At 43.1% G+C, this 24,559-nt stretch overlaps 1 protein-coding gene across 2 annotated transcripts in view; it reads left to right on the top strand.

The window, feature by feature from the left end:
- LOC140313902 (leucine-rich repeat and fibronectin type III domain-containing protein 1-like protein) overlaps positions 1 to 24,559 on the top strand; it is a 167,187-nt gene that overhangs the window by 92,131 nt on the left and 50,497 nt on the right. For both annotated transcript variants that reach the window (XM_072391888.1, XM_072391887.1), the window contains exons 5-7: positions 6,063 to 6,303; positions 13,190 to 13,402; positions 18,310 to 18,620. In XM_072391888.1, the coding sequence (XP_072247989.1) occupies positions 6,063 to 6,303; positions 13,190 to 13,402; positions 18,310 to 18,620 (765 nt within the window). The remainder of the gene's footprint in view (positions 1 to 6,062; positions 6,304 to 13,189; positions 13,403 to 18,309; positions 18,621 to 24,559) is intronic.

Raw genomic sequence — 24,559 nt, 5'->3', positions numbered from 1 at the left:
CCTTCTGATTTATGTCAAAATTAGCTTCTTACACAGGCTAATAAATGTGAAAATAAAATAACATAAACCTCTTTTCATCTCCTTTACTTTCTGGCTCCTTTGAGCTGTGTCCAGGTCCTTATATTTGTCCTGGTGTTTCGTTTCATAGTGTCGTCTAATATTATATCCTTAGTTACTCCTTAGTTACTCCTTAGTTACTCCTTAGTTACTGACGCGTTGGCTCCATAAACAAGACAAACAGGTCTGTCTTTTACATAAACAGATATTCTGTCTCCCACCTGTCCAGAAAAGTTGTATTTTCTGCCTTTCTTTTGGCCATTTTTTGGTAGGTAACAGTGACAGCTGTGGTTTGAGGTCAAAGTGTGGTCTGGGGGAGAGGCGGGGGGCTTTCAGACGAAGGAATGCACAAAAAGATCGCTAGCATAGATGCTACTGACACAGAGGAGGGGGCGTGTCTGCCTCTGTTCTAATTGACGCGCCAAAACAACCGCAAAGCATTATGGGATTTGTAGTATAAGCGGTGAATGCGGTGTTCCAGCGCTGCCGCCGTATAATACTGGCGGGCCAGCTCTAATATTAATTTGAAATTGCCTCGCGGGCCAAATATAATTAGTGTAATTAGAGTTTGACACCTATGATGTAGATGTTAGCAACTATCTAACAATGCATTCTGTAAGATTTAGACTTTATTCTAACCCTCACCATCAAATCCTCACCATTCATAGGTGGGAGAGTAGAAACTGTGCTGCTCCACCATCCTCCTCTTCCTCCTGATGGACGTTTGGAGGTCTGAGCGAGGTCAGGACCATCCGGCCCAACATCAAACAGTCTTTGTGCAGATGAGCACAGATTAGTGGAGAAGGATAAAGCAAGGCTGTAAACTCCAACTCCAGAGTGAGAATCTGAGGATAAAGAAACTGCTTTCAGTCCCAGTTCATGACGTCATAACCACGGTTTCATGTTCAGCTGAGCAGCCTATCAGCTGAAGGCAGGAAGTGCGATGCAGAATAAGCCGGGGGGGTAAAGGGAAACTTCCCTGCTTCACAGAATGGAAGAGAGATATAAATGTAATGAATAATCTCTCCCAAAGTGCTTATTTCCTGCCTCATTCACTGCTGTAAGTCTTTAGTGATCTCTGAGGTAAACCCAAAACATTTGGGAAGGAGTCCAGCTCTGAAAAGTCCGAACTTAGAGCCGGGAACGATCTCACATCCAAGGAAATCACGTTCCAGATCGAGAAAACCTGTGGGATTGTAAAGGATGAGGATGAGTGCGGCTGATTACATGAAACACAGTCTGACAGGAGTTTTTAACTTTCAGCTGCAAGGCGGCCATGTTGGATCCTAAAGTCAAGCCTGGTGAGGTTCTTCCCACCAACTTTGGAGGGATTCCAGTTCAAATCAAAGCCAAGAAATGTGATTATCTGATGAAATGCTGGCTCCATCAGGTGGAATTACACTGATCGCTTCAGTTTTTGTGGTTAATTTTCCCATTTTGCTGCGAGGCTGACTTTTATTATTACAACACATGAGGCGTTCTTTCATTTGATCTGGAAATAAATCAATATTATTCTGCTTTTTTGCATATAATTAGAGACACTTAAATGAGCTGCTCAAGATTCAAGATGTCTTAATAACATGTGACCAGGGCTTGATTATGCAGGCCGGTAGTTAAACTGAAATCATTTCATGAATCCGTCCATGTGAGACCTCTTTTTAAGGGAAATAAAGCAAATAAGATCCAGTTAATTTCTCAGGGAAGCTCTTGTTCAGCTCTTAAAGCTGAGAAATGGCCATCAGGCGAGGTCTGGGCTGCAGGTTGAGCACCTCGCCGGCGGGCACGTCGATAATAATGATGGTGAATTGTGAAACCTTCGCTGACTCCCAGGCAGAGTGGGGATTTGAAGCCGTGACCTCAGACTGCTCCTGTGCTGAGCTGCTCTTCGCTCTGCTTGCACTGTCAGTAAAGTGTGTTTGCACAGATTCTCAGACAAATTCAGTCAAATGTTAAGTTATTATTTCAGCTTCTACCCAAACACACAGCTTTCTGCTCTCATCCCACCTCCAGCTGCAACGACACCTTTTTAAATGCATCCTTTGGAATAATTTCAAATAAAAATCCATGTCAAACAGCATGGTTTCATTTGGCTTCAGCACAATCAGGCGCTTATAGTTTGATGTTGTGAGCAGCTGCATGTGCACGAGATAACCTGTGAACCCAATTAACAGAAATCAATAGTAATTTAAGTTGTTCAACAACACGTAAAGAGAAAAATCAACCAACTCTGCATATGCAGTCGGTCATTTAAAGGCTGAATGGTTTGTTTTCCCCCCCTGGACTCGCTGATGTGTGTTGTGGTGCACAGGTGAACATTCATTTCCGCACAAACTAGTGCATTAATTCAACCTCCCGCTGCTACACATGAAATAATGTAATTGAAATCTGTCAAGTGCAGCATTCTTACTGCTCTCAGCAGCTATTAACTTCTTGTTAAGTCATCACTGCTGAATATTTCTGGGGGGATTTTGAAGAGGAAAAACACTTTTTCGGATTTGTTGCTGACAGCAATAAACACATGAGTCTCTGACGTTATTAAGAGTCAGCAGGTTCAGTGTTTTGGTGAAGAAAGTTCCTGCTCAGAGTGTCTCGGAGGAGAGAGTAAACCTGAATATTTATCTGTGGTTGAGCATCATCCTGTAGATACTGTGTGAATCCAAGGGAGAATCCATCTGTTGAAAGATGTGTTCTTGTTTTGGCACCAACAGAAGAGGCTGATTAAACATTTAAGCCAAACTCACTGGGAGCGTTAGCAGCTTCGGACCGAACTCGAGCTAAAGTGAACCCTGACACACTGCTGGGCTGTGTTGCCAGGTCAGGTGTACGATAATTATCGTATTTGTCCGATAATTATCGTATTTGTCCGATAATTATCATATTTCTCTGATAATTTTGCCCTGTGCATGATCAATAATCCCAAAAAGGGCCAAATATACGATAATTTGACCATTCTGTGAACGTGTGGCTGTAATCATGAACCCTGACATACTGCTGGGCTGTGTTGCCAGGTCAGGTGTACCATAATTATCGTATTTGTCCGATAATTATCGTATTTGTCCGATAATTATCATATTTGTGCGATAATTTTGCCCTGTGCACGATCAATAATCCCAAAAAAGGGCCAAATATACGATAATTTGATCATTCTGTGAACGTGTGGCTGTAATCATGAACCCTGACATACTGCTGGGCTGTGTTGCCAGGTCAGGTGTACCATAATTATCATATTTGTGCGATAATTTTGTCCTGTGTACGATCAATAATCCCAAAAAGGGCCAAATATACGATAATTTGATCATTCTGTGAACGTGTGGCTGTAATCATGAACCCTGACATACTGCTGGGCTGTGTTGCCAGGTCAGGTGTACCATAATTATCATATTTATCCGATAATTATCGTATTTGTCCGATAATTATCATATTTGTCTGATAATTTTGCCCTGTGTACGATCAATAATCCCAAAAAAGGGCCAAATATACGATAATTTGACCATTCTGTGAACGTGTGGCTGTAATCATGAACCCTGAAGGCGTTTCCAGTTCCACGTGAGAAGCTTTAAGCCAGCCGTGCTTTTCTATGTGAGCTCCGTGCTGCGTTTGCATCAGAAGTTCCTCACAGCAGGAGCCTCCAGGCCTCATGATTCGGCTTCATTAGTTCCACTCGTCTTTGTTTTCGGGGACATTTAGCCTGACGCACCTGCTGATGCAAAGCAGTGAGTCTGTTAGACGCCATTCAGAGAGACTACAGCGCATCAATAGACGATAATTTTATGTCTCTGGTACGATAAAACTACATTTCCCAGCTGGCAGCACTGCCTGCAACACTCTCCAGCTCCTGCTGGGGGAGCCTGAGGTGTTCCCAGGTCAGATCAGGTCAGAACCAGTCTCTGGTACGATAAAACTACATTTCCCAGCTGGCAGCACGGCTGCTGGCTTCACTTACCTGTTAAGAATGCGGTTGCCATCATGCAGATTTGGCAACCTGCTCACACTTTCATTGGTCACACCTGCACACAAAAAGCAGCCTTTATGAGTTTAATTTTCCTTATTGTGCCGAAGTTGACACTAAGGAGCATCTAGCAGAAGAAGAAGCTGTTTCTGCTTTTATCCAAACCCCTACTGGAGGTTGCAGCTCATCATGGGATGAGGGATCCAACCCAAAACACTGTCCCGCCACAAGATAACAGAGGAATCGGTGCTATGACCTGCTCACCTGGTTTGTGAAAAAGTGAGAAAGAATCTGATGGTTCAGCAGGACCCGAGAAGCTTAAACTTTGAGTTCAGATCATGTTAGCTACCTTACGTGTTCACTGTCATTTTCAAGCTGAAAATGTTGAAAATAAATGTTAAAAATCCAGGTGAGTGTGACCTCAAATGACTTGAAACAGCCAGCCAGCACCTGTCTGCACCCATTGCTTTGTGAAGCAGGTGAAACTTTAATTTAACTCCTTTTTTTGACAGATTAAAGCACACGAATCAATCTTTGTGCATTCATCTGCAGCTGCATGTTTGGACCAATCATGTTGCTCAAACTTCCTCAGTTAGCTCGTTGTTATGCTAACATATTCTGCACATTAAAATGCGAGAGATTACAGCGAGAAACAGCAGGTTTCAGCCATCTGTGCACAGAAGAGAGCTGCACAATCTGCTCAGCATGCTGGACGGCACAGCCTAAAGGACACAGAATCTTCCTCCTCCTCAGGCCTGGTACAGGAACTTCATTCAGTCTCACATAAGGAGTCTTTATCACAACTATTTTTGCTCTTATTTCTTTCTGTTTCAGTTTAAATCACAAAAGAATGATGGAAACCAAACCAGAAACTGAGCTCACAGAGGTTTTAATGAGTTTTGGAGCTTGTAATAGTCCAGTTATGGGGAGTAATTACGGCTCATTGTGCATTTTGAGCTTATTTTTATGATGATGATGCATCTTTTAGGTCCCTCCTATGACCACCATGTGGAGAAAGTTCTGCAATAACTGAATCGATCTGCTTTTATATGACTGCAGTTCACCGGTCGGGCAGAGAAAGAAGCTGATGGATTTTCTTTTATTTAAACAGAAGTGACATTTGTGGCGACATATATCAGATTTATAAACCTCTTTTATGACATTTATGATTCTTTCAGCTGCAGTTTGATCAGGAAGAAGAAGAGGAGAACTGGGGGCTGAGGTTTTTGTTTACAGCACTCCTCTCATTTTCTCCTTTGATCTTGCCCTTTATTTTCCTCCTCCTTCCCTCCTCCTGCCTCACCTTTTCACACGGCCTCCCACCCAATCGATCGGCTGCCCATCTCCTCTCGCCTCCCACCTCATCCTCTCAGAACATCACAACCACATGTGATGAAAATGATTTTGCAGAAATGAGTCACCGGTGATTTTCCTTCCTCCCCCGTTCCCCCTGCTTCTCCCCCTTTCTGAACTCTATCTGTCTGGACTTCACTGGAGTCACTGACTTTAAAGTAAATATTGTTTTTATCTTCTAATAATTGCTTCCCGTGGGCTCACGCCTGTTTTTAACGCCTGTTTTTTTGTCTAAAACAAAGCGAAAGTACAGCCTACTTTGGAATTATAACCTCCAACTGTCACGAGTCTGACTTTTTTTCTTCCCAAACTGCAGGAAAAAGGTTGAAAACGTCCCAGAATTCCTGTTTTAACTCAGTGTTTCTCAATTCCGGTCCTCATGACCCACCGCCCTGCATGTTTTCAATGTTTCCCTCCTCCACCACACCCGATTCAAATGAATGGCTCCTTATCGGGCCGCTGCAGAGCTTGATGACGAGCCGATCATTTGAATCAGGTGTGGCGGAGGAGGGAAACATCTAAAACATGCAGGGCAATGGGTCATGAGGACCGGAATTGAGAAACACTGTTTTAACCCAACCGATCAGGGTCATAGCTGCTGCTGGGAGTTCTTGCAGTTTTGATCTGGTCCCAGCTTCAGATTACCAGAGATAGAACTGTATGAAGACACCCTAAATCCATCTCCATTTGTCTCCTTCGCCAGGTTGGACATGACGTCCAACAAGCTGAAGAAAATCCCTCCGGACCCGTTGTTCCTGCGGAACCCGGTCTACACTAAGCTGAAGGGCTCTCCTCTGACGGCGCTGGTGTTGAGTTTCGGCGGGAACCCTCTGCACTGTAACTGCGAGCTGGTGTGGCTTCGCAGAGTGAGCAGAGAGGACGACCTGGAGACCTGCGCTTCGCCTAAAGACCTGGCCGGCAAATACTTCTGGACCATAGGAGAGGTTGGTGAAAGTTACAGCTGGTTGAATTGAACATAGAGCTTTGTGCATTCCTTTATAAATGACTTTCTGACTTTCCTGTGACCTTTAAAGTGTCCTGATCAATAGTTCTGCAGCTTTCTGAAGCTTTAAAGTGTCCTGATCAACAGTTCTGCAGCTTTCTGAAACCTTTAAAGTGTCCTGATCAACAGTTCTGCAGCTTTCTGAAACCTTTAAAGTGTCCTGATCAACAGTTCTGCAGCTTTCTCAAACCTTTAAAGTGTCCTGATCAACAGTTCTGCAGCTTTCTGAACCTTTAAAGTGTCCTGATCAACAGTTCTGCAGCTTTCTGTAACCTTTAAAGTGTCCTGATCCACAGTTCTGCAGCTTTCTGAAACCTTTAAAGTGTCCTGATCAACAGTTCTGCAGCTTTCTGTAACCTTTAAAGTGTCCTGATCAACAGTTCTGCAGCTTTGTGACACCTTTAAAGTGTCCCGATCAACAGTTCTGCAGCTTTCTGAAACCTTTAAAGTGTCCTGATCAACAGTTCTGCAGCTTTCTGAAGCCTTTAAAGTGTCCTGATCAACAGTTCTGCAGCTTTCTCAAACCTTTAAAGTGTCCTGATCAACAGTTCTGCAGCTTTCTGTAACCTTTAAAGTGTCCTGATCCACAGTTCTGCAGCTTTCTGAAACCTTTAAAGTGTCCTGATCAACAGTTCTGCAGCTTTCTGTAACCTTTAAAGTGTCCTGATCAACAGTTCTGCAGCTTTCTGACACCTTTAAAGTGTCCCGATCAACAGTTCTGCAGCTTTCTGAAACCTTTAAAGTGTCCTGATCAACAGTTCTGCAGCTTTCTGAAGCCTTTAAAGTGTCCTGATCAACAGTTCTGCAGCTTTCTGTAACCTTTAAAGTGTCCTGATCAACAGTTCTGCAGCTTTCTGAAACCTTTAAAGTGTCCCGATCAATAGTTCTGCAGCTTTCTGTAACCTTTAAAGTGTCCTGATCAACAGTTCTGCAGCTTTCTGTAACCTTTAAAGTGTCCCGATCAATAGTTCTGCAGCTTTCTGTAACCTTTAAAGTGTCCTGATCAACAGTTCTGCAGCTTTCTGAAGCCTTTAAAGTGTCCTGATCAACAGTTCTGCAGCTTTCTGAAACCTTTAAAGTGTCCTGATCAACAGTTCTGCAGCTTTCTGTAACCTTTAAAGTGTCCTGATCAACAGTTCTGCAGCTTTCTGAAACCTTTAAAGTGTCCTGATCAACAGTTCTGCAGCTTTCTGAAACCTTTAAAGTGTCCTGATCAACAGTTCTGCAGCTTTATGAAACCTTTAAAGTGTCCTGATCAACAGTTCTGCAGCTTTCTGTAACCTTTAAAGTGTCTTGATCAACAGTTCTGCAGCTTTCTGTAACCTTTAAAGTGTCCTGATCAACAGTTCTGCAGCTTTCTGTAACCTTTAAAGTGTCTTGATCAACAGTTCTGCAGCTTTCTGAAACCTTTAAAGTGTCCTGATCAACAGTTCTGCAGCTTTCTGTAACCTTTAAAGTGTCCTGATCAACAGTTCTGCAGCTTTCTGAAACCTTTAAAGTGTCCTGATCAATAGTTCTGCAGCTTTCTGAAACCTTTAAAGTGTCCTGATCAACAGTTCTGCAGCTTTCTGAAACCTTTAAAGTGTCCTGATCAACAGTTCTGCAGCTTTCTGAAACCTTTAAAGTGTCCTGATCAACAGTTCTACAGCTTTCTGAAACCTTTAAAGTGTCCTGATCAATAGTTCTGCAGCTTTCTGAAACCTTTAAAGTGTCCTGATCAACTGTTCTGCAGCTTTCTGAAACCTTTAAAGTGTCCTGATCAATAGTTCTGCAGCTTTCTGAAACCTTTAAAGTGTCCTAATCAACTGTTCTGCAGCTTTCTGAAGCTCTTTCAGGGTTTTTCTTTGGACATTTTCTGCTTTTTCCCTCATCTTCAGTCCTTGTTCCTGAGCATTTTCAGTGTTTTTTCTTTGTTCAGCCACTTAACTCTGACCTTTGACCCATTCAGGCAGGAAAAAGGCTCCTAACTCAAGGGATGAACCAGTGTTGTGTCGACACAGAACAGACAACTTAGCAAAGAAGCCATTTTAAACTGGATCTTTAGGCACTTTGTTACCAGCAGCCTGTCACAAAGACACATCATTTGTTCCCATTTCTTTAGCTGCATCTATGAAAAACAGCAAAGAAAACACAGTTTGACAGACAGAAAATAGGATTTCTGCAGCAACAAGGTGATTCCCAAAGAGCTATTAGCTGAAAACTTGGCATATTTCCAAAGAATTCCCAGTATTTAAATAGTATTGATGAGTTCAGAGGTTCAGACATCCCTAAAAATAGGGAACAAAAACTTCGACTTACATTATCAGTTTCATAATCCAACAGAGCCAGTCCAAAAATGAAATTTTCTGCTATTTTTAGCTCTCTGTGGGCACAAAAGCAACTTCTTTCTCAAGGACAAATGAGCAGGGCAGATGGCCGGTGTCACACAGCAGCGAATCCTCTCCTGGAAGTGTGAAGTCGGGGAGGCTGCCAGCCTGAAAGTGATTCAGAACCGTCACATTTCACCGGGTATATGGTAGAGTTGTCTGTAAACTGCAGAGAACATTACAATCTGAAGCATTTCACAAGGTTCTGGGTTTATGTCCCAGAAAACACCCAGAACTGTTTTATCATCCAACTTCATTTTGATGCCAGCTGTAAAGGAAGGTGATTTAGAAAGTGAAACCATCTTTCAGGACTGGGATATGACATGTTGTTCCTGGCCAGCAGGACTCAAAGGGCCACAGCTGGTAATTAAACCATCAGCTGCAGCTGATGTGTGGGCCTGACCCTCAACTCTTATACTGGATTATTTACCAGGAACACTGTGCTTTAAATAAACATTAAAGCAAATGCACCCTCTGTATTTTCATCTGAGGTGTCGGGAGACTTGTTACAGGCAGAGAAATGAAAGAAGTTCACGCTTTCCTGATGTCAGCCGTCAGCTCTATGCACACAGCCCTCCAGGCAGAACTGAAGTCACAACAGAAGCCATCTCGCCTTCCTTTAAAGAGGAAGCGAGCGAGTTAACTTCCAGTCATAGTACATGCAATCCAGTTCGGTTGAATCCAAATCGTCTGAAAGCACAACCCGACACACACCGATATTAAGCAGCCGCTGTGTGAGTCTAAGGTGTCTAATGAAGCAGCATTAAAGTTATTAAACGATGCCTCTTAACCCTTAAAAGACATTTTTATAAACCTGACTTTGAGAACAAGTAAAACTTGGAGCCTGAGGCTTGTTCACTCGCAATTAAACAGGCTCTGAAGAGGAAAAATAATGTGTCAGGTGATGGTTTCTGTTACTTTGTTTGGTTGGTTTTCCAGCTGAAAAGTCTCATTAAAGTCAGTGTTTAGCTGTGTTTCTGCTCTGCATTTATTCTAATAGAATAAATGTTCTGTATCAACCTAATTCCTCACAAAAGACTGTGGAGTAGCTTTGTTGGTCCACGGCTTACTTTGTTTCCGATATTAAGCAGCCGCTGTGTGAGTCTGAGGTGAATGAAGCAGCATTAAAGTTATTAAATGATGCCTCTTAACCCTTAAAAGACATTTTTCTAAACCTGACTTTGAGAACAAGTAAAACTTGGAGCCTGAGGCTTGTTCACTCACAGTTAAACAGGCTCTGAAGAGGAAAAATAATGTGTCAGGTGACGGTTTCTGTTGCTTTGTTTGGTTGGTTTTCCAGCTGAAAAGTCTCATTAAAGTCAGTGTTTAGTTGTTTCTGCTCTGCATTTATTCTAATAGAATAAATGTTCTGTATCAACCTAATTCCTCACAAAAGACTGTGGAGTAGCTTTGTTGGTCCACGGCTTACTTTGTTTCCGATATTAAGCAGCCGCTGTGTGAGTCTAAGGTGTCTAATGAAGCAGCATTAAAGTTATTAAATGATGCCTCTTAACCCTTAAAAGACATTTTTCTAAACCTGACTTTGAGAACAAGTAAAACTTGGAGCCTGAGGCTTGTTCACTCACAGTTAAACAGGCTCTGAAGAGGAAAAATAATGTGTCAGGTGACGGTTTCTGTTGCTTTGTTCGGTTGGTTTTCCAGCTGAAAAGTCTCATTAAAGTCAGTGTTTAGCTGTGTTTCTGCTCTGCTCTGCATTTATTCTAATGGAATAAATGTTCATATCAACCTAATTCCTCACAAAAGACTTTGTTGGTCCACGGCTTACTTTGTTTCCTTTAAAGATCCTGCTCATGTTTCTATATGTCAGCACATCGGTATCCTTCTTCTTCATGTGTTCCCACATCATGGCGTCCATTCTTCACGTCTCTCTCGTGTTTAAAATGCACCTAGACATGTCCGTCCCCCCAAAAACGCACAAAATTAAGCTTCTCAAAACCAGACTAACACACCCAGATAAGGCAGATGGTGACTCAGGTGGGAATAGCTGCTCTTTTCATGCTGCAAAGTTCCATCTTTTAGTGAAAACACAAAAAAAGCTGCTCTCATTCACTTATTTTTCCGTTTCTTTTGGCAGAAACTGGGACAGAAAATCAGCCCATTAAGTGTCAAAGTTGGGGTCATTACCAGGCTGCAGCCTCATCTGTTAGAACCACCATTAAAGTAGCTGAAAGACGGGGAATTCAGCTGTACTTATATGCACCGTTATCTCCCACAGAGGAAGGTAGAAACAACAGAACAGGGTTACAAAGCCGGACATACTTTAGTCGATTCATTTGCATGTATACGGAGGAATGTTAGGACCGTCATATTGTAAAAGCCAGACGTTATAAAGCAGGTCCCAGAGCAGAATGGCAGGCCTGATCCTACCTGCTGGCTTGCATCTCTTTGCTGATACCCAAGGGCGTAACCATGGTTTAGACATTGGGGGGGTCCAAGAAAAACAAAATTGTTAAGTGCATTATCTACAATTTTTTATTTATATATGAAAAATTGGACATTTAGAACATAGTTTAGAGGACTACATTGACCATGTAAGTTCACATCTAAAGGAATAGTGTAATTTCTCCGAGACAGTGACTGCCCCCCCACTTTGTTTTGGTTAGTTGCTTACTGTTTACTGACCTTAAACACACCTACCAATTACAATTATGCTCTTCCAGTAGTACTGTAGCAAATAGGACAGCTTCCAATGGAAAACGACCAAATACCCAAAGCATGTTTATGGAAATATTTTAATAAGGACAACTAATGATGTAACAAATTACAGACTTTTCCTTTAACAAAAAATGTGCCGAGGACTTTTAAGTCCAGGTTCATTTCTATTGTGTCAATGTCTCAAAATGTGCATTAACAATGAAAAGTCTAATAGTCTAATGTTATTTTTGTTTTAAGTTCTTTTATTTTGAAAGGGGGCGGAAGTTTATTTTGTTGATTCTGTGTTGGATTTCCTGTTCTGGTACAATCTGCTCTGATGAGCAGCGGCTCCGTCAAAAGTAGAAGTCCAACGTAAAGATAAGGAGAGCCGCTGCTGAGACGGCGGCGCGCCCGGTGACGTCACTCTCATTGACTGTTAGCATCAACAACGGCGACCGCGGCGCAGCCGTTACGTTCCCATGGTAACACACGCAAGCGCGCCCGGTGGGTCACTCTCATTGGCTGTTAGCATCAACAACGGCGACCGCGGCGCAGCCGTTACGTTCCCATGGTAACACACGGAAATAAACTGAAAATAAATAAGACATAACAAGAGACCGATCCCTTGACAGGGTTCATAAAAGGAGAACATGCATTTTACATATTTTCTTCTGTATATTGGGGGGGACAGGTTGGTATTTTCTCAATGTTGGGGGGGGACACGACCCCCCCAAAGAACGCGTGGTTACGCCATAGCTGATACCCACAGATAACTGAACTAGAGCGGCTGGTGCAAAGCACTCTGCCTCACCTGCAGGTCTTCAGGAGTTCACCCCTCCAGGCTGTTTGAGAGCTACGACTCGTGGAGGTTTGCCATGAGATTAATTGGCATCTTCTTAAAAGAAAACATGTCCGACAGACTTTGGGTGGTGTGTGTGGACCTCCCATTGGTGCTGTAGGATCAGTATGATAGGATTAGCCTTGTGAAGAGGTCAGTCCAGCGAAGTGTCTGAGCTCATTAATGCTCAGATTTAATGGCACCGAAAGCTCGGGAGCCTCTATTTTCACCATCAACCAGCGGAAGCTGCTCCAGTGATCACTGAAGATGTCCATCTGAAGGCGAATAAGTCTCATAAAACATTTAAAAGCAGTTATTTCTCATCCCTCCGCTCCTCTAAAAGCTCTCAGCAGGAAGTAGCCCGGTCAAATCCCAGCCTTTTACCCCCAGCTTCAGGGTTTACTTCAGGGTGAGGATGTAATACACACCTGCAGTAGCTGTGGTGGTTTTTCTGAAGCTGCAGCTCAGCGGTCATCAGGTCAGCAATCAGCTCTGCTGGAAACAAGACCCGAGAAGCACCCTGAAAGGGTTTGGAGACCCCGAGTTGGTGGGAATGATGAGTAAGCCGTGCTAAGCCTCGGCTGGTCCTGTTTAGCCTCGCAGTAATACTCCACCAGGGTTTTGGCTGGCTTTACACAGACTTAGGTCCCAGTGGGTGGTTTTAAATAATGCAAGGGCTGAAAAACTCTGAGATCACCTAATCCTCGTGTGCAAACAGCTGAGCTCCCCTGCTGCTGGAAGATCACATCATTGGAAGTTAGTCAGAGCTCACATGCAGAGAAACTGTGTTGAGTGCAAATTTGCACTTTTGTCTCCTATGAAAAATTCATTTTAAATCCCATTAACTGTCTAATAATTCTTATTATTCTTATTTATAGCGCTCTACTTCCACTGCATTCCACACGCTTGAACCTCTTATGTCAGCATGGTGAGTTTCTGTGGGGTTTTTTTCCCTTTTTCGCCAACAGGACGAGTTCGTTTGTGAGCCGCCGATGATAACTCGCCACACCTCCAAAATGTTCGTGATGGAGGGTCAGGAGGTCAGCCTGCGCTGTAAGTCCATCGGGGATCCCGAGCCGTCCACACACTGGGTCAGTCCTGATGGAAAGCTGATCGGAAACACGTCCAGAACCGTCTGCTATGAGAACGGTTCGCTCGACATCCTCAAGGCATCCGTCAAGGTACGGACGCCTTTATAGAGAGAATACGCTCCAGCTGTCGCCATGGTGACGGTAAACTTACATCAGGGACTGATATCATCTACTGCTGACAAAAGTTAGCTCATTAATATCCCACATTTCATGTCAATATTCCACATTTTAACATGGAAAACTGAGAATTGTAACCTCTCTCCCGGTAACTCATTATTCACACATTGACCATCCTGACACTGAACACATGACCATGCACTCCCAGCGTAAAGCTGCTGCCTTTCCGCTCAGAACACAGTGATAACCAGGAATGAAATGTGAGCAGTCTGAGCCTGCAGCACTGACCGGTCCAGCTGTGGTTCACTGCAGCGGTTCAGCTCCAGCGTGATGTATTAGTAACCAGGAAGAGGAAACTCTATGAGGGGCCGTACAAGACATAATTCATTCTGGCCCTTTCACAGGCATATATTCTCCTTTTATATACATATATTCTCCTTTCACACACATATATTCTCCTTTTATATACATATATTCTCCTTTCACACACATATATTCTCCTTTCACTCACATATATTCTCCTTTCACATACATATATTCTCCTTTCACACGCATATATTCTCCTTTCACACACATATATTCTCCTTTCACACACATATATTCTCCTTTCACACGCATATATTCTCCTTTCACACGCATATGTTCTCCTTTTATATACATATATTCTCCTTTCACACACATATATTCTCCTTTCACACGCATATATTCTCCTTTTACATACATATATTCTCCTTTCACACACATATATTCTCCTTTCACACGCATATATTCTCCTTTCACACACATATATTCTCCTTTCACACACATATATTCTCCTTTCACACGCATATATTCTCCTTTCACACGCATATATTCTCCTTTCACACACATATATTCTCATTTCACACACATATATTCTCCTTTCACACACATATATTCTCCTTTCACACGCATATATTCTCCTTTCACACACATATATTCTCATTTCACACACATATATTCTCCTTTCACACGCATATATTCTCCTTTCACACGCATATATTCTCCTTTCACACACATATATTCTCATTTCACACACATATATTCTCCTTTCACACACATATATTCTCCTTTCACACGCATATATTCTCCTTTCAAACACATATATTCTCCTTTCACACACATATATTCTCCTTTCACACACATATATTCTCCTTTCACACACATATATTCTCCTTTCACACACATATATTCTCCTTTCACACACATATATTCTCCTTTTACATGCATATATTCTCCTTTTATATACATATATTCTCCTTTCACACGCATATATTCTCCTTTCACATACATATATTCTCCTTTCACGCACATACATTCTCCTTTTATATACATATATTCTCCTTTTATATACATATATTCTCCTTTCACATACATATATTCTCCTTTCACACACATATATTCTCCTTTCACACACATATATTCTCCTTTTATATACATATATTCTCCTTTCACATACATATATTCTCCTTTCACACACATATATTCTCCTTTCACATACATATATTCTCCTTTCACACGCATATATTCTCCTTTTATATACATATATTCTCCTTTCACAAACATATATTCTCCTTTCACATACATATATTCTCCTTTCACACACATATATTCTCCTTTTATATACATATATTCTCCTTTCACACACATATATTCTCCTTTCACACACATATATTCTCCTTTCACACACATATATTCTCCTTTGACACACATATATTCTCCTTTTATATACATATATTCTCCTTTCACACACATATATTCTCCTTTCACACGCATATATTCTCCTTTTATATACATATATTCTCCTTTCACATACATATATTCTCCTTTCACGCACATACATTCTCCTTTTATATACATATATTCTCCTTTCACACGCATATATTCTCCTTTCACACGCATATATTCTCCTTTCACACGCATATATTCTCCTTTTACATACATATATTCTCCTTTTATATACATATATTCTCCTTTTATATACATATATTCTCCTTTCACACGCATATATTCTCCTTTCACACGCATATATTCTCCTTTCACACACATATATTCTCCTTTTACATACATATATTCTCCTTTTATATACATATATTCTCCTTTCACACACATATATTCTCCTTTCACACACATATATTCTCCTTTCACATACATATATTCTCCTTTCACGCACATACATTCTCCTTTTATATACATATATTCTCCTTTCACACGCATATATTCTCCTTTCACACGCATATATTCTCCTTTCACACACATATATTCTCCTTTTACATACATATATTCTCCTTTTATATACATATATTCTCCTTTCACACACATATATTCTCCTTTCACACACATATATTCTCCTTTCACACACATATATTCTCCTTTCACACACATACATTCTCCTTTTATATACATATATTCTCCTTTCACACACATATATTCTCCTTTCACACGCATATATTCTCCTTTTATATACATATATTCTCCTTTCACATACATATATTCTCCTTTCACGCACATACATTCTCCTTTTATATACATATATTCTCCTTTCACACGCATATATTCTCCTTTCACATACATATATTCTCCTTTCACGCACATACATTCTCCTTTTACACACATATATTCTCCTTTTACATGCATATATTCTCCTTTTATATACATATATTCTCCTTTCACACGCATATATTCTCCTTTCACATACATATATTCTCCTTTCACGCACATACATTCTCCTTTTATATACATATATTCTCCTTTTATATACATATATTCTCCTTTCACATACATATATTCTCCTTTCACACACATATATTCTCCTTTCACACACATATATTCTCCTTTTATATACATATATTCTCCTTTCACATACATATATTCTCCTTTCACACACATATATTCTCCTTTCACACGCATATATTCTCCTTTTATATACATATATTCTCCTTTCACAAACATATATTCTCCTTTCACATACATATATTCTCCTTTCACACACATATATTCTCCTTTTATATACATATATTCTCCTTTCACACACATATATTCTCCTTTCACACACATATATTCTCCTTTCACACACATATATTCTCCTTTGACACACATATATTCTCCTTTTATATACATATATTCTCCTTTCACACACATATATTCTCCTTTCACACGCATATATTCTCCTTTTATATACATATATTCTCCTTTCACATACATATATTCTCCTTTCACGCACATACATTCTCCTTTTATATACATATATTCTCCTTTCACACGCATATATTCTCCTTTCACACGCATATATTCTCCTTTCACACGCATATATTCTCCTTTTACATACATATATTCTCCTTTTATATACATATATTCTCCTTTTATATACATATATTCTCCTTTCACACGCATATATTCTCCTTTCACACGCATATATTCTCCTTTCACACACATATATTCTCCTTTTACATACATATATTCTCCTTTTATATACATATATTCTCCTTTCACACACATATATTCTCCTTTCACACACATATATTCTCCTTTCACATACATATATTCTCCTTTCACGCACATACATTCTCCTTTTATATACATATATTCTCCTTTCACACGCATATATTCTCCTTTCACACGCATATATTCTCCTTTCACACACATATATTCTCCTTTTACATACATATATTCTCCTTTTATATACATATATTCTCCTTTCACACACATATATTCTCCTTTCACACACATATATTCTCCTTTCACACACATATATTCTCCTTTCACACACATACATTCTCCTTTTATATACATATATTCTCCTTTCACACACATATATTCTCCTTTCACACGCATATATTCTCCTTTTATATACATATATTCTCCTTTCACATACATATATTCTCCTTTCACGCACATACATTCTCCTTTTATATACATATATTCTCCTTTCACACGCATATATTCTCCTTTCACATACATATATTCTCCTTTCACGCACATACATTCTCCTTTTATATACATTTATTTTAAATTTTTCATTTAAGAAATATATGTATATCTGAAGAAAATATATAAATGTAAAAGAAAAAGATAATGTGTGTGAAAGGAGAATATATGCGTGAGAGGGCCAGAATGAATTATGTCTTGTACGGCCCCTCATAAAACTCTAAACTCTTTGAATCTGCACCTCCAGCCGTAAACAGTCGACATCCTGCAAACTTCCAGCTCACTGACTGTTGTGCTCATACTGGCACACTTTTACCTCTCAAGATACTGTCTTTTTACTCTTTGAATCATCTGCAGGGTGGAAAACAGACCGAACGAGAACCTTGAACAGTTTATTTATAAGACCTGGACACACCTGAAGCTAACCTGCGATTACAATCTGCATGAACTTCTCAGCCACAGATCTGAGAGCTGTTTTAGCTGCTCGACAGATCCTGAAACTAACGGCTGCTGCAGCAGATGTTCTGGCACTTTATTGATAAGAAACACAACAGAAACGCCTACCTACCAAACCCTCAGCACGACTGGCTGAAGGCGGGCGGCTCGACCTGCATCGGTCCATTTGAAAGGAGCACGTTTGCACTAATAAATCTTAAATCTGGGTGTTTATTATGATGAGATTAAAAAGAATTGGTCCCATCACTTGGCAGCATTGAGCCGGTGGAGTTCTGGCAGAACTAACTAACCTGTTCTGGTGCCGGTAACTGATGATGCTCTCTTTTTTCACTGCATCATAACCACAAATCATTTGTTTAAGTGTTACTTAATAATCGATTTAATGAACCTTATGATGGGTAATTTCAGCATAATTTGCATTGATAGGACCGAGATGTGTATAAATGTTTGCCCTCCTCTTTTCTTTTCCTGTCTTTAAGGATTCTGGAAAGTTCACATGCATAGCATCGAACGCCGCCGGCGAGGCCACTGCTCCCGTTGAATTAGTCGTCAACCCTTCTCCGCACTTTGATCCCAAACTGGACCCTGACCCGGGGCCCTCAGACATCCCCACCTCCATCAAATCCAACGTTAGTGGAGGCCACGCCCGGTCCGACCAGCAGAGGGTCAGCGTGTCGGATGTAACTTCCAGCTCTGCCACCATCCGATGGCCTCCTCAGAACCACATACCAGGCGTCCGCATGTACCAGATCCAGTACAACAGCTCCACAGACGACATCCTCATATACAGGTAAGACGGGGGGTGGAAAGTTGGTCCGTTCTCACCTGATACTTTAGCTGCTCGGCATTCCTGGGTCTTCTTTGTCATATTTAGGACTGCATCCACATGCATTTGGTATGGGTTCGAGTGCCAGATGTGGAAAAAAATGAGCAGCTGTTGCTCAAGAGGAAGATCAGTGGTTGAATCTCTGGCTTCCTCAGACCACATCTCTTTGTGGAAGACACTGATCCCCGTGTTACTTCTGATCCGTCCATCGGTGTGTGAATCCCAGTGATAGATAGAAAGTACTTTGTAGCCTGACTGTGCAGACTAAGAAAAGCTGTATGAGCGTGTAAATGGCTTGTGTTGGAAAAGAGCTTTAAGCATATGAATACAGCCCATTTAGCATTTAGCATTTAGCATGCTACGTAGAAGTGGGCTGCATCCACATCTGTTTTATATGGGTTCGAGTGTCAGATGTGGAAAAAAATTGAGCAGCTGTTGCTCAAGAGGAAGATCAGTGGTTGAATCTCTGGCTTCTTCAGACCACATCTCTTTGTGGAAGACACTGATCCCCGTGTTACTTCTGATCCGTCCATAGATAGAAAGCACTTTGTAGCCTGACTGTGCAGACTAAGAAAAGCTGTGTGAGCGTGTAAATGGCTGAATTGGCTTGTGTTGGAAAAGAGCTTTAAGTTATCAGCTGGACTAGAAAAGCACCATATGAATACAGCCCATTTAGCATTTAGCATTTAGCATTTAGCATGCTACGTAGAAGTGGGCTGCATCCATATCTATGATATATATCCGGTCACTTCCTGGTTTGTCTCTCATTCTGACACCTATCGAACGCAAACCAGCTCTTCCTCCTGATCCCAGCTGCCTCAGAGGATACAATACAGTGCATCATTGTTGGGATTAGCTCTGGCTCCTATCAGCATTGATCGGGACATCGTGCATCCTGTGCACACGCTGAGGTTGTTTCTCCTGGAGCTGCAAGCGTGGACATGGTCTCTCAATGTTTACTGACTGCTGCATCTCACAAAAGACATGACATTGATCAATTTTCCCAGTGTGCAGGACAGCTGGCAGCTGATGCTCAGTAAATTTAATAAACTGACCCGACGTAACTTCAGTTCTGTGTTCAAAAAGAAGAAAAAGATGAGTTCAGGTAGCAGACATCGGATCGGTTCTGGAGCTCTTTCATTTCTCTTTCCACCTGGAAGTAATGTGTAATCATCATAAGTGGTAGTGAGCTAAGTCAGTTTTGTCCTTGTCAATTTTAAATCCACCCAGCAGTTTTACTCTTTGGCTCACAGCAGTCGGGTCGAGACAAAGAAAAGTGGGATTTTGGGAAATGAGAATAGCAAAAAGGCCATAAAACTTAATATGGGGAAAAAAAGAGCTGATAGTGGGAGTGTGCAAGAGACTCTGAAGCAGAAAGTAATAGAGATCAAAGAAAGAAAACGAAGTCTAATGAGGAGAACAAGACGGAACATTAAGATTAATGTGAAGCAGTAACTTTCTGCCTTCATATAATAAAGAAAAATGTAAAGAATCGCTGCAGCGACACTTGAATTTTACATAAAAGGAAAAGCCAAGTGGTTAAGTTGGAGGAAAAAAAGACTCTCTAAATATGTAAAAGTTACAATAAAGCAAGTGAGACAGCTGGGAAGTACAGTGGTGCATTTCAAAGAGCCGCAGCTGAACTTTGGAAACTTCTTCCCAACTGTCCACTCGGCAGCTTAATGGCTGCTTTCTAATCACCAGATGTGACTTTCAGAGCATATTCGATGCTCAAGTGCAGACCCTCTGTCAGCCCGTGATTCTGAGTGACCGCTGGATGGTCCCATCCAGCACTTAGCCAGCCCTGTCGCCTAGCAACATCATCCAGAATGCATAATTGAGTGTTATTATGAAGCATTTTGAGGGCTGACAGATGACAGTTTGAAACAAGTCCAATGGCCTTCAGTCTCATTCTAACCAGAGACCAGTGGCACACAAGTGACCACTTTCTAGCCCTCAAATTGAGAGAGCCTTTTCAGAGTGTCCAATTGGATCATTTCATATGAGCAATGGGGGCGATGAAATCGTTTTGACTGGGACACTCAGCTGATTGTTGAGCCAGGCGTCCTGCTGTCATGCCCCAGCCCCCTCGGGTTCATACAGCTGAGTGTTTACATGCTTCTGTCTGTATCTGTGTTAATTCCTCGTTCATTTTAGATTAAATATACCTGTATCACACACATTAAATGGCAAAATGTCACTATGTGTAGCAGCCCTCCAGAAACTGACCTCTATCTACCTGTAAGACCGTTTCAGACGGCTGGGAGCAAGATTTGAGGTGATTTCATGTTTAACTCTGGACTGTTATTATTACAGTGGTGCCTCACTTCTTATCGGGGTGTATTAGAATGACTGCAAGTGTAAACTTTATGCCCTGCAAGTGATGGTGCCGGGGCGGAGTGGGTCACAAAAATCCACCGGGACAATTCTGACTGCACTGGCCCACAACTGGCCAACAACCAGCCCATAACAAGCCCACAACCGGCCCACAACCGGCTCACAACCAGCCCAAAATGATCCCACAACCAGCCCATAACAAGCCCACAACCGGCCCATAACCGGCCCACAACCGGCCCACAACTGGCCCACAACTGGCCCACAACCAGCCCACAACCAGCCCATAACCGGCCCACAACCGGCCCACAACCGGCTCACAACCAGCCCAAAATGATCCCACAACCAGCCCATAACAAGCCCACAACCGGCCCATAACCGGCCCACAACCAGCCCATAACAAGCCCACAACTGGCCAACAACCAGCCCACAACCAGCCCATAACCGGCCCACAACCGGCCCACAACCGGCCCACAACTGGCCCACAACCAGCACATAACAAGCCCATAACAAGCCCATAACAAGCCCACAACCAGCACATAACAAGCCCACAACCGGCCCACAACCAGCCCAAAATGATCTCACAACCGGCCCACAACCAGCCCACAACCGGCCCACAACCGGCCCACAACTGGCCCACAACCGGCCCACAACTGGCCCACAACCGGCCCACAACTGGCCCACAACCAGCCCACAACCAGCCCACAACCAGCCCACAACCAGCCCACAACCGGCCCATAACAAGCCCATAACAGGCCCACAACTGGCCCATAACAAGCCCACAACTGGCCCACAACCGGCCCACAACTGGCCCACAACTGACCCACAACCGGCCCACAACCAGCCCACAACCAGCCCACAACCGGCCCACAACTGGCCCACAACTGGCCCACAACTGGCCCACAACCAGCCCACAACCAGCCCACAACTGGCCCACAACAAGCCCACAACTGGCCCATAACAAGCCCACAACTGGCCCACAACCGGCCCACAACTGGCCCACAACCAGCCCACAACCAGCCCACAACCAGCCCACAACCAGCCCACAACCGGCCCACAACAAGCCCACAACCGGCCCACAACTGGCCCACAACCAGCCCACAACCAGCCCATAACAAGCCCACAACCGGCCCACAACAAGCCCACAACCGGCCCACAACAAGCCCACAACCGGCCCACAACTGGCCCACAACCAGCCCACAACCAGCCCACAACTGGCCCACAACCAGCCCACAACCAGCCCACAACCAGCCCACAACCAGCCCACAACCGGCCCACAACAAGCCCACAACCGGCCCACAACTGGCCCACAACCAGCCCACAACCAGCCCATAACAAGCCCACAACCGGCCCACAACAAGCCCACAACCGGCCCACAACAAGCCCACAACCGGCCCACAACTGGCCCACAACCAGCCCACAACCAGCCCATAACAAGCCCACAACCAGCCCACAACCGGCCCACAACTGGCTCACAACTGGGCCACAACCAGCCCACAACCGGCCCACAACCAGCCCACAACCGGCCCACAACAAGCCCACAACCAGCCCACAACCGGCCCACAACCAGCCCACAACTGGCCCACAACTGGCCCACAACCAGCCCACAACTGGCCCACAACTGGCCCACAACCAGCCCACAACCAGCCCACAACCAGCCCACAACCAGCCCACAACCAGCCCACAACCGGCCCACAACCGGCCCACAACAAGCCCACAACCGGCCCACAACCGGCCCACAACCAGCCCACAACTGGCCCACAACTGGCCCACAACCAGCCCACAACCAGCCCACAACTGGCCCACAACTGGCCCACAACCAGCCCACAACCAGCCCACAACCAGCCCATAACAAGCCCACAACCAGCCCACAACCAGCCCATAACAAGCCCATAACAAGCCCACAACTGGCCCACAACCAGCCCACAACCAGCCCACAACCAGCCCACAACCAGCCCATAACAAGCCCACAACCGGCCCACAACTGGCCCATAACAAGCCCACAACTGGCCCACAACCAGCCCACAACCAGCCCACAACCAGCCCACAACCAGCCCACAACAAGCCCACAACCGGCCCACAACCAGCCCACAACTGGCCCACAACTGGCCCACAACCAGCCCACAACCAGCCCATAACAAGCCCACAACCGGCCCACAACTGGCCCATAACAAGCCCACAACTGGCCCACAACCGGCCCACAACAAGCCCACAACCGGCCCACAACCGGCCCACAACTGGCTCACAACTGGCCCATAACCGGCTTCACTTCACACGAACTCACTAAAAATATATATATTCATAAGGAACACATATCCCTTCAAAACAAGAGGTGAGATTCACTTTAATTAAGTTATTCTTGTTATTAACAGTGAGCAGAAAGCTGATTCCTGAACCATTTTCTAATGGGGAGCTTATAAAGTATGTAACTCCTGGTGAGACCCTGCATCTGAATTAGTGGGTCTTTTAATTCATTTAACTTCAATTCAGTTTATTTATATAAAATAAAAGTCATCTCAAGGCACTTTAAAGTTACATTCCAACTCAGTGCAGTTATAATTAAATTAACTCAAATTCATTCGAATCCAAATTAGAGCAGTTCGTGATAATTGCATTCATAAGAGTTGCCCTGCCAAGGAAACTAAACTAACATCAAATCTTCTTTTCAATTCCTTCCCACTGATTTTATTAAGTGAAAACTAAACGTACATGAATGGAGGAGGGAGATTATCTCTGTCTGCTGTGATTTAAGCGTCTTAAATGAGTGATTTAAGTGATTTAAGTGTCTTAAATCACTCAAAACTGTCCAATGTAGGCTGAGAGCAAATGATATAACATAAGAGTGAGCTGTTGCTATTTCTGAGTGTAAAACAGACAGAAATAAAGCTGAAGAACTTTATTTGATGAGTATTTTCAGGAGTATTTGAGGCAGGTGTTATTGGGTGTCTGAGCCCCAAGCTTACATTCCTCCAGATGCTTTTCTGTACAGTTAGTTTGTGTAAATACCAGGAACTAAATATGCAGAATGCTCCGCCCTGCAGTGACATGAAGCTAAATAATGAAATTACCTGCTGTAATTTAGCTTTTCTGTACAGTAAGTCTGTATAAATACCAGGAACTAAATGTGCAGAATACTCCGTCCTGCAGTGACATGAAGCTAAATAATGAAATCACCTGCTGTAATTTAGCTTTTCTGATTCTACCAAACCACAAATCAAACTTCTCTGAGTTTCTCCTTCTTATTTCAACATCATCTGAGCGTGAGGATCGCTGTAACCTTTGTCCCTGCAGGCTTCCGTACTCCATCTGCATGTGATTGCTGTTTTCTGCACGCTTTCAGCTCTTTTCTGGCCTTGCTGCCATCCATCAGAGCTGCAGTTTAACGCGCAGCGGCAGGACTTTGACTCGTGGAGAAGTGGAGCTCTTTGGCGGAGTAATCACCCTCTCCACATACTCTGGATGACGCCCACTCCGGCTCGCTGCCCTGCCGCTGCAGTCTGGCCCTGATATCTGCAGAGACCGAGCCAGCAGCAGCTCTGACATGGTGTCACCACACGCTGAGGCTCTTA

The sequence above is a fragment of the Leuresthes tenuis genome, unplaced genomic scaffold (assembly GCF_036924035.1).
Source record: "Leuresthes tenuis unplaced genomic scaffold, fLeuTen1.0.hap1 SCAF_9, whole genome shotgun sequence".
Taxonomy (NCBI): Eukaryota; Metazoa; Chordata; class Actinopteri; order Atheriniformes; family Atherinopsidae; genus Leuresthes; species Leuresthes tenuis.
Note: the sequence above shows the minus strand (reverse complement) of the source record. Positions and strands in the feature narration are given on the sequence as shown.